At 36.4% G+C, this 12,865-nt stretch overlaps 2 protein-coding genes across 2 annotated transcripts; one reads left to right on the top strand and one right to left on the bottom strand.

Annotated features, from left to right (window-relative positions):
- Nucleotides 1-709: 709 nt before the first annotated feature.
- LOC130711709 (uncharacterized) lies at nucleotides 710-6,182 on the bottom strand. The gene is made up of 6 exons (XM_057561425.1): nucleotides 5,750-6,182; nucleotides 5,172-5,314; nucleotides 3,890-4,033; nucleotides 3,315-3,500; nucleotides 2,736-2,860; nucleotides 710-1,235 (listed from the first exon to the last, which is right to left on the bottom strand). The coding sequence occupies exons 1-6, from the start codon at nucleotides 5,952-5,954 to the stop codon at nucleotides 1,010-1,012; spliced, it is 1,029 nt and encodes a 342-aa protein (XP_057417408.1). The 5' UTR covers nucleotides 5,955-6,182; the 3' UTR covers nucleotides 710-1,009.
- A 3,717-nt stretch (nucleotides 6,183-9,899) lies between these two features.
- LOC130713083 (putative F-box protein PP2-B12) lies at nucleotides 9,900-11,212 on the top strand. Its single transcript, XM_057562884.1, has 3 exons — nucleotides 9,900-10,199; nucleotides 10,297-10,415; nucleotides 10,774-11,212. The coding sequence occupies exons 1-3, from the start codon at nucleotides 9,951-9,953 to the stop codon at nucleotides 11,210-11,212; spliced, it is 807 nt and encodes a 268-aa protein (XP_057418867.1). The 5' UTR covers nucleotides 9,900-9,950.
- The last annotated feature ends 1,653 nt before the right edge of the window (nucleotides 11,213-12,865 follow it).

Genomic DNA, 12,865 nt, shown 5'->3' on the forward strand with positions numbered 1-12,865 from the left:
GATGCACTGTTTGAAAACATGAGGGGTAGAAACATCGACAAAAATAGAGTAGGGGCAGAATTTGCACAAACTTGAAACATCAGGGGCCAAAAATGCTTTTTAGCCTAAAAAATAAAATCTTCCGTATAAATTCTGTCTTTTTTTTTGTCAACAGTTGACTTTTTTTTTACAATTCAACTTTTATTCTCATTCCTGTTTTACTGAGTTTAAGTTATTGATTGACCCTTTAAATTTTACCTAAATGTAAAAATATTCATACATTGGCAAGTGTGTCTGATTTTACATTAGTAAACTCTAGAAGAACATGGTTTTGGCAAAAGATTCAACTTGTTTGCATTTGTCAAAACCATAGTTTGAGGACCCCATGCAAAACAAAACAAAATGCAATTACACTAATGCCTGAACTTACAAAACCAAGAGACAACCATATCATGATAACCCAATTCAAAATTTAACTAGAAGCTATGACAAGAAAAGTTCTATTCACTCTCAATATTTTCTACGCCTAGAAGAGATAAGAAAGTAAAAAAGAGAGAGGAGAGAAATAAGATGGATGATGTGATCTGAAATAGAGGGGAAAAATTGAGGTGCAGTATGTGGTGCATAAAGGACCGGGAGTAGTAGTAGATGCTCTAATATGATCATTCTAGTCATGCTCTTTCAACATACAGGGACAGTTGTGAGGTTAGTGAAATATGAACAAAGAACATCAATAAATAAATGATATGCCATTTAAGCGTATAAATTCTGAGGAAGGTACAGGGAGATCAGCCACTTTCATAACTTACAAGAGTCAAAATTATGTAGAAATGACAGAAACAATACTTCAATAAACCCAACACCCGACTACCTAGGCTAACACCAAAAACGAAAAGGATACATGAGGTTTACTCTGAGCCAAGGAACTACCACTGCTTTTCAATCCATTGATATATAACTGGACAGTAAATGCACGCGAATTCTTAAACCAAAAGCAATATGTAACCATGACCAACTGTTCCCTAAAAGCTCAATTAGCAAACTTTGCAATCAACTTATCAACATGGATAATGATATCATCTATCCTGGGCCGCATAAAAGCTTGGGGCTGAAGCATCCATGACACAAACTGACGAAGAGCTTCTGGATATGAAGGCTTAGGTCCAGCTGGCCATTTGATCTGAGCATTTACAATAGCCAATTGCAGGCTTCCACCAGACTCTCCAAGTGCATACTCAAATGGAGATACACCATACCTGAAAATTCAGCCAGGTGATACAATAAACAATTTGGTATGTAAACTAAACTACTAAAGCTGCAAACATATATTTCTAATACCAAAAGACAAAAAGAGTCAAACATTATGATGGTACAGATGGAAGTAGTTTGTTACTTGAAAGAGTAAAATACTGTAAATAAGCACAACTATTTGTGTCCAATAAAAGATACACCTCTAATATTGAAATTCTGGGGTGTGCCAAATCAAATGATAACGCCAAGGGAACAACCCTTAGACAACAAAGCTACGCTAATATGCACAGGCATAGGATTTCATTTCAGGTGGACTTGCAAAGAAGTTTTGATGTGAGCATAGCTCCAAATCAATAACCTATAGAGCATGGATGTGTTTTTCTGTTGTATTCACTGTTGGTTGAGTAGCATTACTCAAACACAATAATATTATTTAATATATTTTGTAACTTACTTTCACACAAACATGCCACAATTTGGAAGAACTCTGGTTCATAAGCAAGATTTTCCATTAAACCTAATGGTCAGGTGGCCAATAGCCCTCTTTGGAAGCTCAGTGCTCTTAACATCTCATCTGTTATGACAGAATTTTGTCAGGGCATAAAAATAAGTAAATTATTGTCCCTCGTCCCTTCCTTTTCTATTCTTTTATAGGCTACGCTCCAGAAACAAAGACATATAAATTCTCCATGCATGTCTGTTCACTGTAAAGACAAATCAGATACTCTCACTGTTTAGCTGAAACTTGAAACTAGATTCAAACTCGGACTCTCATTGTTTAGCTGAAACTTGAAACTAGATTCAATCCCCCCCAACCCCAAAGAAAAAAAAATGGTGGGTACCTACTCACACACACACACATGTAGCAAAGCCAATAAAAACAATATTGGCTGGTGATGGTCCTAGAGTAGCTTTGATAATGAAACCAATTAAAAATATACAGCCTTATCCATGTGTTAGAATGTAACATAAATCCATTAAAGTGACCCTTACCCAATAACTTAAGCTTTTGGGATAAGTGGTTGCTTGACATAGTATCAGAGCCTCTGTGACTGAGAGGTCTAGAGTTCGATCCTTGCTCCCCTCACTTTCTAATTAAAAAGTGGAATTTAATTAAGCACATGGTAGGCGGGCCTGGGCATTTATCCACGCTTCAAGCCCAAAGGGCTCTTGCGTGAGGGGGCGTGTTAGAATATAATATAAATCCATTAAAGTGGCCCTTACCCAACAGCTTAAGCTTTTGGGATAAGTGGTTACTTGACACCATGCTCCTTAAAATTCTAACTATCTGTTAATTTATAGGGCTGTATGTACACACACGTTCAGATAATGCATTAGTTATATTACACAAATGAAACAAATGTTCATGAAGCAGTAAGTCAAATTAAAAGCAGAAATATTAAAAACTGACCAAAATATGGTTATCATGTAGCATCAAGGCATGGCTAGTAGAAGATCTAAACATAAAAATAAACATAAACACATACAAATGGAGTAATCCTCACATTATCGCATATAATGTGCATCCTAGTGACCAAACATCAGTCCTCTCATCTATATCAGCATGACTTGGGCAATCCCACAGCTCAGGAGCTCGGAAAGGAGCTGAGCAATGTTCAGATGCCCATTCCTACATAGGAAGACAAGTAGAAATTAGAAGGTTAGAAAATCCGAGCCAGGTGACTGAAATGAAACATATTTGTAAAAACTATTCAGAGTAGATAACTATTAGAAGAATTAGTACTCTGCCAAAATGAACTTCTAAGCTAAGCAATTTAGTATTTTTCGATGCACAGAATTGGATTAAGTACATTAATAAATTAAAAAGATCCATTACTAGCCTGCTGAATGATGATGCATATGGTGCAAAAGATCCACCTACCATATTAGGAAATAGAACTTCGCAAACTACAAATGGAGCAAAAGCCTCATAAAACATTCCAAATGTGATATAAGTGCAATATATTGTGTGCTGTGTATTAAAGAAATTACCAGTAACGCAAGAAGTGGTAGTGCTAAGACATTGAAACAGCAATGGACTATTATGTATGAACAACAATTAATAAAAGGGGAAGAAAGATCACCTGCAACTGAAGCGCCTCTGATCTGGAACTAATTTGCTTCCTAGCAGGACGAGAACTGCCAAAATCCATCAGTATGGCAAGAGGCGGTTGTCCTTTTCTATGTGTTATGAGAACATTACCAGGTTTAACATCGTTATGTGCATATGGAGGTTCCAAACTGTGCATATGCTTTAGTCCTTCACAAAGCTGTTGAGTTAATTTTACAGGGTTAAAGAGGCCTCTGAATAAAACAATATCTACAATTTTAAAGGAACAGTAAACCTAAAATGTTAAAAAGAGCATTTTATCTAAAAGGTAATAAAACTGTTTCTGAGATAGATTTTAAAGAAGCAGACCAGAGAAATTCATTTATCATTTTCTACAATAAGATTCTTAAGACAACAAATGACCTATGTCACATGAATTGTGAAGTTTATATTAATATGTGTTGATGTGTGTGTGGGAGACACTTAAGAAAGGAAGAAAGATATATGTGCAGAAAATCTTGAGGTGCGATTGCCATAGTGATGCTTCAGGTCCCTGATCCCCTCTCACCTCATGAAAGAAGTTCATAATAGAAAGAGAGTTCATTTTACCTGCTGAAATATTTGAAGAACATCAGAGGTAGAATAGAATTCCTTCTTGGCTTTCATTGTTTGGGCATTGTCTAGCAATGTTCCGTCCAAATGAACCGGAAATAACAAGTAAGCTTCATGGGTCCATGATGTTTCCTGGGTACGCTGCTAACAAAAAGAATTCTACATAAATATTAAAAAAAATGAAACAGGGGAAGGGACAAAGTAAACCCACAACAGTGAAGGTAAACAAAAAAGCTACACATTCCCACATTAAGAGAATTTCATTCCCGCGGTAAATGATTAAGTTAAGCACTGTACCAGACATTTAGACGACATTATACACGCATTAAAAAGCTTATTTTAGAGAATAAATAAAATTATAAATTTCTGAATAATAGACTGAGATCAATTTGCCATGATATACCAAGTCTCAACCAGTACTTAACATTTGAAAAGCTGTAATCAACTAATCATGGATCACTATAATCTCTTCACAATCATAAATTTCAACACATTTTCATTGAGCCTTACCAAGAAACATCACATGATATCATCTTACCCATGCAAGACAGACTAGTATTGAGAAAGAAAAAACCATTATGGCCAAAATATGTGACTGTTCAATGTAGTCTAAATACAACAGATATAATAAACATGTCTTTTTTACTCGAAGTGAATACAGGAAATGCATATGCATGTATGAATCTCAGAAACATTAAATTAGATAGTAAAAACACTGTTCTCCTTAACATTACAAATCCTAACAGCAAATGAGGTAGAGCCCAGAATTCAGGAACTTAAGCGAACAAACTAAATTACTCAGCTAGTAAGTAAATGTTCATTATGATCAATAACGGAGGAGCGTGATCCACACATGTGGTTTCATTTTTCACCATAGAATTTTTTTACAGTGAATATGACAAGCAAATTACAAGAGAATACTGAACACTTTCACTTTAAAGTTTAAATCCTTTAAGTTACAGCTCAAGTGCCCCTAGAAGTTGCCACCTTCACCTAAGTGAGGTTGCATTCTATTCCTGTCATGCATAACAATTGGAAATAAAACAGCCAAGTCCATAAACCCCGATAGCATGTTTGTACAACTTTTTCAGGTAAGTATATAGAGAGACCTGAATCCAAGGATACAGTACAGCATAAACATTATAGCGTAGTGTCAGATCACGGGATATGTCTCACCAGAATATACCAACAATGCTCTTATTTCAACTAATTTATATCGACTGAAAAAATGCAGAACTGTGATACAATAAGGAGAGGAGGGCAGAAATAACTACTTTACCTTCACAGCAATGATAGCATGATCAAGAAGCGGGAGCAGATTGGGATGATTGAACAATGACGAAACGCGGATCTCCTCCCTGACCAACTCCAGCTGTTCATTGTTCTGAATCAGGACCTTCTTCATAGCATAACTCCCGTCATCTGCAAAGCGAAAATATATATATAGTACAGATTTTAGTCGACGGATTAATTCAAATCCACGGAATCACATGGTATCAAGTTTTTAGTAACTGCAATGACATAGAACTTTTTATCACAGCTGATTATCAAAACTACACTACTAACAAGATAGAACAATGTTGAAAGAGAATGAAAGAATCACAATCAAAGCGAGAAACACGATATTCAACGCAATTTTCATAACAAAATCACTTCTACATTTGATGCAACAACAGGACTACACGAAAATCCCTACGAATCAGAAATCAACTGTAACAGATCGCAAATTAATTCCACGAATGAAAATGCCATCGCAGATCGAGTCAAAATGCAAAGAATCACACAGATCGGGATTAACAAAGCTGAATTCATGAATTCAGAAAGAAGAAAAATAGCGATTGAAGGAACGAAGCAAACCGGAGATGTGAGAAGAGTGTTTGAGCTTATTAGCAAGGCCACCGGCAGCAGAGTCGTTAGGCACCTCCTTGACGAGGAAGACGTAGGCGAAGCCACCTTCACCGAGCTGCCTGACGATGCGGAATCGATTCTCGTTGATCCAAACGTCACCACCGCCGTTCACCGAGTCGTACAATGCGTTCAGGCCGGAGAATGAGCATCCCATTTTCTTCTTCTTCTTCTCCTTCCTCTCTGTGTTTTGTTTGGTTATTTTATAGTTGCGTTATAAACAGAAGAAGAAGGAGGATAGATAACTGAAATGAAATCAGGTATCGAAAAAAGTGATTTTCGAAGACCTGATTTCACGTTGATTGGGAAATGAGTAATGAGATTTGTGAATTTTTTCTGAATCTCAAACTCTGTTATTCAACCCTCCTTCTTTTTATTTATTCGTTTACTGTCCTAGCTCCATTCTTGGATCGCGCGATTTTTAGCCTAACACCTGTGACTTTTTTTATTTTTGGGTACTTCTCACGTTACACAATTTATTTTAGGTCCAGCACGTTCCAGATTAGAAATCCGTCTGTATATTTTTCTTTGAGCAAAAATATTTGTCGGTGTTTTTGTAATGATATTACCACTTTTCATTAAGTTACTCATCCTTGTCCAAAAAAACAAAAACTAATTCAATTTTGACAATTTTAGGGACAAAACCTACTTTAACCTTTTAATTTTTTTTAAGCAAGTACATAGTTACATAAGGGCTCGTTTGACACATCGTATTAGACATGATAGTATAAGTTTATACAATACATTATGAATTTATTTATTATTTGGTAATGAGATTGTATTGTATAAGCTTATCCATCAAACTCTCCTTATACATTAAAATGATGTATTATTTAATTCATCATGTGAGTGATGGATAAGGCATGATAAGGTTGTGACGTACAAGTCACCATCACCACCACCATCAATTGCTGCCAACTTACACCACCATTGCCACCACCACCGGCCTACTGTTACGAGTTATGTTGTTGCCACCGCCGCCACCACCGACACCACAACCACTACCCTATCGCCACCACCATCGCCGCCACCACTCTATTGCCACCACTGACACCACAACCACCACCATCATTGCCTCCACCGTCGTTGTCACCCTACCGTTGTCGCCATCGCCTAACCGCCACCCACCACCACCCTATCGTCGCCACCACCACAACCACCATCGCTGCCACCACCACCACCAACCTATCTCCACTGTCACCACCACCACCACCAACACCAACCTACCACCATTGTCACCACCACCACCAACCTACCACCACTTCTATCACCACCGCCACCACCGTTATAATCACCTCCATATTTGATTTTTATTATATATCATTAATTCATTATTTAATACTTCACTAAACATAAAACTGCATTAATTTAAATGATATGGTAAATTATACAGAGTATGACCAAACGCTGAATAGTATAAGAGGTTATCAGAGCTTATACTATCAGGCCTAATACTATCAGGTCTTATACTATCAGGCCTTATACTATACGTCGCACCAAACGAGCCCTAAATTATATTGCGCTGATGGGAGACCTCCTTTGTTACACTTATTTACTAAATCAATTATAATACCACTATTTTTTTAAAAAAATATTTAAAAATTCGTATATGCTTAACAAAACCCAATATATCACCCATAAAACAAACAAATTAACTAATTTAGAATAATATAAATAATAAATGATAATGTAGTATGTACTATTTGTCGCATACCCCATTTTTTTTATCAACATTTCAATCAAAATTTCTCTCATAAATCATATCATGTTCCACTCTGAAAAATAGTTTTGAGTATCATTTTCCCTTTGGTGCCCCATCAGCATGGGCCAACAGCCCAGTCGGAGCACTACCATCGTTATGGCCTTGCATTGGAGTACCTTGCGCCTACCCGTCCAGAACACTATCCACCACTCTCGCTGTCACCAACACCTCGGGTTGCTACAACTCGTCATCCTTGGCCACCAATCCCGATTGCACTTTTGTGGCATTGTCCTCGCCACACCCCGGAACATCCTCTTGTTCAACCACTGCCATCTGTTGATATGTGCTCAAGCATTCATGACCAACCCCGCTCCGCTGAGAGAACGAATGAAACGTCATCCCCACCTCTACTCTCAACCATGCTCCATAAGGGAGTGGATCTCCGTCCTCCTTGATATAACAAATCTTGATGTCGTGATCAAGAAGGCCACACTTGACACATAAGTTGTTCAACTTCTCATACTTGAAGACAATTTTCATAGGAGCTTTCCCCAAAGCCGTCCACAAATGTCCACACCGTACCGAGGATGATGAATCGACCTAAACCCTAATCCTGGAAAAGGGTTATACATACTCGTCTCATACTTGACCTAGTCGATGTATGCTACAAAAGATTTAGTAAACAGTCGCGTAGCTACTTCAGTACGGTAGTCTTCTGGGGGAAGAACGAAGAGAAACGAGAAACCCAAAATCCATTAACCCAAAACCAGAATCCATAAACCTCAAACAAGAGATCTTGAGAGAGGATGAAGTCATGTTTCTTCTTCACCTTCTTCAATACAAGAGCGGAAAATGATGATCTCGTCCTCTGAGTCAAACCCCAAATCTCGCAGTGGCTTTAGATCGTGGTCTAGAGAGAGAGAGAGAGAGAGAGAGAAAGAAGGGAAGAGATAGATAAGAAAGAGTGAAATGACTTCAGATTGGTAGTGGTGGAAGAAAAATGTAGTATCGTCACTCTCTCCAATCTCTCCTCCTCCACCCTGAACTGGTGGTCTCACAAGTTTCTTCGGTGGTGGGTGCAGAGAGAAGAGTGTCATTGGAAATAGGGATAAAAGAGAAGAGTGTCCTTGGAAATGGGGAGTTCTCTAGTTGAAAGTTTTCATATTCATATGTTCTTCCTTCTTTGAAGAGGTAACTGAGGAAGCGAGAATCTCCCTTCTTCTTTTTAGATCTGGGCAAGGAGCAGTGAAGGTGGCTTATTCCTTGTGGGTTTTGGTTCCACAGAGGTAGACCTCGATTCTTTCATGGTGGCTCATGGGTGTTCTCATGGAGGCCCAGTGTTAAAAGAGGATAAAGATGAAGATGCTTCTTATTTTTTGAAATTAGATTTAGGTTGAGGTTGTTTTTTAGTTTTTGAAGTGGAGATGTCTATAGAATTAGATTTAGATTGATTTTTAAGTGGGAAGATGAAATTGAAGTGATGTTTTTTTAGTTAATTTAACAATTATATTATAGTTTTTAAAGAATTAAGAGCTTTTTATAAATAATTTATTTTTAATTATTATTTGTATATTTGGAAATAAAAAATAACATGTGGTGTGCCACGTCAGTGTTCGCCTGCCACTTGGCACTCTCACTAGAGCTTTGCCCTCTAACGAGGATTGAACCTACAAAGTCCACAATCATAGGGACATGGAGAAAACTATATTCCGGTGAGGGACTAAATCGAACAATATGACAATCACAATGACTAATTTGATGATCAACCCTAAATTTTAATTGGCTTAATAACTCTTTTGGTCCCTCACTTATCACGATTTTTCACTTTTGGTCTCCAATAAAAAAATTGGCACTTTTGGTCCTCCACATTGCTTAATTTTTTGCAAAAATGATCCATATTTGGGACTAAAACAGAAAAAAAAAAAAAGTGTAAATGTGAGAGACTAATTTTGCTAATTTTTTTATGAAGGGACCAAAAGTGCAAAATCGTGATAAGTTAGGGATCAAAAGAGCTATATATATACACACACAAAATTATTATTTTTTAAAAAAGCATAATTATATAATGTGAAATCAATATACATATCATTATCCTAGAGAATTAATATATACTATTAGAAATTATTATTGGGTGGATAATGTTTGGTTTTTCATTTTATTTTTCTAATTTTAATTATATATTATTATTTTCAAAATTTTATATAATAAATTGTGAAAATAATTTGTGTTGTGATTACACTACGTGTCATTAGTGTGAGTTCATTGTGTTAAGATCACAGATTCACGAGAAAAGCTATGCGTGTAGTATAAGCTTATGGGTTAAGCAATTGACTTTAAAACAACTTTCCAAAGTGCTATATATAAAAGATAGATTGAGACACACAATTAGGGCCGGCAATGCACAACAATTACCAAAGTTGGGTAAGAAGGAAAGAAAAAAGAGAGTAAGATATGGAGTTGCCGGATGAATGCATCGCTGACATACTGTGTCGCACTACTCCATTGGATGTCGCCAGGATCTCCGTCGTTTCTAAGAATTTCTGCTCTGTCATTGATTCTGACACTATTTGGGATCATTTTCTCCCTTCCGATTATCGTTCCATCATTTCCCAGTCTTTTTCCATGGACAGCGTTCCTTCAAAGAAAGCCCTTTATCTCGCTTTCTCAGATCACCCTATCATCATCGATCAGGGGAAAAAGGTAAATACTCTCATCAATCTAATATGATCATTTCTTAGATTAGGGCTTTATAGATTATTAATTACCCTTTGTTTGTTTTCTAATTGTTGAAATGCAGAGCTTTCAATTGGACAGGAAGAGTGGGAAGAAATGTTACATGCTTTCTGCCAGAGCTCTCAACATTTCTAACAGTGATGATGAACGTTACTGTCGTTGGGTTACCATTCCAGAGTCTAGGTCAGATCTTCAATATTTAATTTTCTTCATTTTATTCTAGTTTTTGTGGATTTCATATTTTTATTCTATTAATTAATGATCAGACTTGTCAAACAAAAGTCACGATGTTAAATAATCTCATCTTTAGTGGAATAATAATAAATCTATAAAATTTAAAGTAAAAGATCGATGAAGTTTATTTTCAACTCATTTGTTTTAAGCATATAGTCTACTTATGATAAAATTATTTAAATTTTGAGTAAGGTACATTGTCATTTAATTACGAGTTATATTGTGAATGTTTGTCTTTTTGTACCACATGTCTTTCTTGTACATATATTCCTTATGTAAAAATGTAGCTAACCTCTGTATTGAACAGGTTCGAAGAAGTTGCCATGCTTAAAGATGCATTACAGTTTTATATATCCGGGACGATAAATACTATTGATTTATCCTCAAACACTCAATATGCAGTTTTTCTTGTTTTTAAGTTGATCACCACTCATGGCTTTTACTACGATCCCGTGTTGTTATTGATGCGCATTTTTGGAGGCCCTATATGTACTAAGGGTGCTTGTTTGGACATGAGGTTAGAAGCGATGTCTACATACAATATGCCACAATATCCAAATATGAGAAGTGATGGTTTGTTGGAGATTGAGATGGGAGAGTTCTTCAGTTCAGGCCCAAAAGATGGTGAAGTTGAGATGGGTGTTATGATTTTAAAGAGTGTTTCATGGAGGGGAAATTTCTATCTTGAAGGAATAGAAGTTAGGCCTAAAGTATCTTGTCCCATAAGAAATATTAGACAGGCCTAGCAAATATGATAAAGGCATTTCAACTTTTGGGGTAGAAAATAAACATATTTAGCATGGTTCCCAAATAAATGTCTTTCATTTCTTAGTTTTTGACAAAATGAACTTATTATGTGCCTGTTTGTTCTTTATTTTATTTGCTTGTTTAATGAGTCAATCTGAATTTGAAAGCACTTTGACAATGCATTCATTCCTAATATACCTTATTTTTCTTTATATCTCACTTTGTGTTTCATGCTCATATCTAGGTCTTTTTTATTCCTTTCTCTTACTTATCATATAGAGTGTTTAACCCTCATGAATATTTACAATTAATACATGAAATTGCGAATGTGATATTGAAAGAATGGATGATTAAATTTGTCAAAACAATAAAAATAGCACATAGTACATGAAATGTGTTGCCTTAGAGCACAAATTGATGTATTTATTCACACAAGTTACATGCCTAAGGCCCGTTTGTGGTGGTTGTCATTTTTTGGTTTTCAAATGCAAATTTGAAAATAAAACGTATTCGACAAAAATGAAGCTGAAGTGAGTTTTTACTGAATTTCAAAACCATTTTGGCTTTTTTTATTAAAACCACAAAATATGGTTTTGTGATTATGGTTTATGATTTCAATAACATGTAACTTCATCACCATCACCTCCGACCGCCACCACCCACCACCGTCGCCACTACCACCCTCCACCACAACCACCTTCACCGCCACCACCACCTCAACTTGCATCCTCCAGTAGTGTCGTTGCCGCCTCCACCACCAGTGGCGGATTTAGGACCCGGGGTCACGGGGTTCAAATTTTTCAAATGAACAGATAATAAAACATAACACTCAAACTTTTCTAATACAATAAATATTTGCCATCCGATAGGAGATAAGAGGATAGAAACAGCAAATCGATTTGACAACAGAAGGAGGCCACATAAAAAAATAAAATATAACATTAAACACACCAAATTTATTGACACCAAAAAAGCAAAACCCATATGGATCAAAAGCCAAAGTTTCTACAAACTCAACTTCTACTGTTTTACATCTATATACTTCAGTAGCAGAAAAAAAAACATCACGAATTACTATGGTCTATGGAGGCAAAATAAGCTTAAAGTTAGCCTAGTCATGATAATTCATGTTATTGTATATGCAGCTGGAACTATTCATGCATAAATGTGCACTCAATATAAAACCAAACACATTCACCAATCACCATAAACGACAGATTGCACCGGTTGAATGTGCAATATTGTAGCAGGCAAAGGTTCATGGTAGTATGGTACAAGGAGGACACACCAAAACCTCCAAATTCAACCACCAACGCCGGCCAAGTGCCAGCAAGCACAGAAACAGCATGAGTTTTTTGGGTTGTCTACACCTAAGAAAATTCCTCTAGAAGTTGTTGAGCTTAGACTCCCAAACCATCTCTATTCCTTCTAAATATTTACTCTACTCTAAGGTCTTCTCTCTAAGAGGTTCAAGAATAGTGTGATATGTGGAAGCTAAATGTCATCATACTCGTTGGCAAGAAAAAAAAAAGGACTAAGAAGACTTCCTTTCTGTAAGATTGATGAAAAAATTATGATGTTTGAGAGTAGGAATACTAATAATTAGTGCGTGCGTATAAGCTCAGTTTGAATTGAAAATGTTTTGTAATACT

This window comes from Lotus japonicus, chromosome 4, assembly GCF_012489685.1.
Source record: "Lotus japonicus ecotype B-129 chromosome 4, LjGifu_v1.2".
Taxonomy (NCBI): Eukaryota; Viridiplantae; Streptophyta; class Magnoliopsida; order Fabales; family Fabaceae; genus Lotus; species Lotus japonicus.

What these genes read in the sequence shown, in the direction of transcription:
- LOC130711709 (XM_057561425.1), bottom strand. Translation starts at nt 5,954, where the DNA reads ATGGGATGCTCATTCTCCGGCCTGAACGCATTGTACGACTCGGTGAAC. An exon ending in TTCTTCAAATATTTCAGCAG is followed by an intron (nt 3,501 to 3,889) that starts GTAAAATGAACT and finishes TTAACTCAACAG; the next exon opens with CTTTGTGAAGGACTAAAGCA. An exon ending in TGCACATTATATGCGATAAT is followed by an intron (nt 1,236 to 2,735) that starts GTGAGGATTACT and finishes CTGAATTTTCAG; the next exon opens with GTATGGTGTATCTCCATTTG.
- LOC130713083 (XM_057562884.1), top strand. Translation starts at nt 9,951, where the DNA reads ATGGAGTTGCCGGATGAATGCATCGCTGACATACTGTGTCGCACTACT. An exon ending in TCATCGATCAGGGGAAAAAG is followed by an intron (nt 10,200 to 10,296) that starts GTAAATACTCTC and finishes GTTGAAATGCAG; the next exon opens with AGCTTTCAATTGGACAGGAA. An exon ending in GTTACCATTCCAGAGTCTAG is followed by an intron (nt 10,416 to 10,773) that starts GTCAGATCTTCA and finishes TGTATTGAACAG; the next exon opens with GTTCGAAGAAGTTGCCATGC.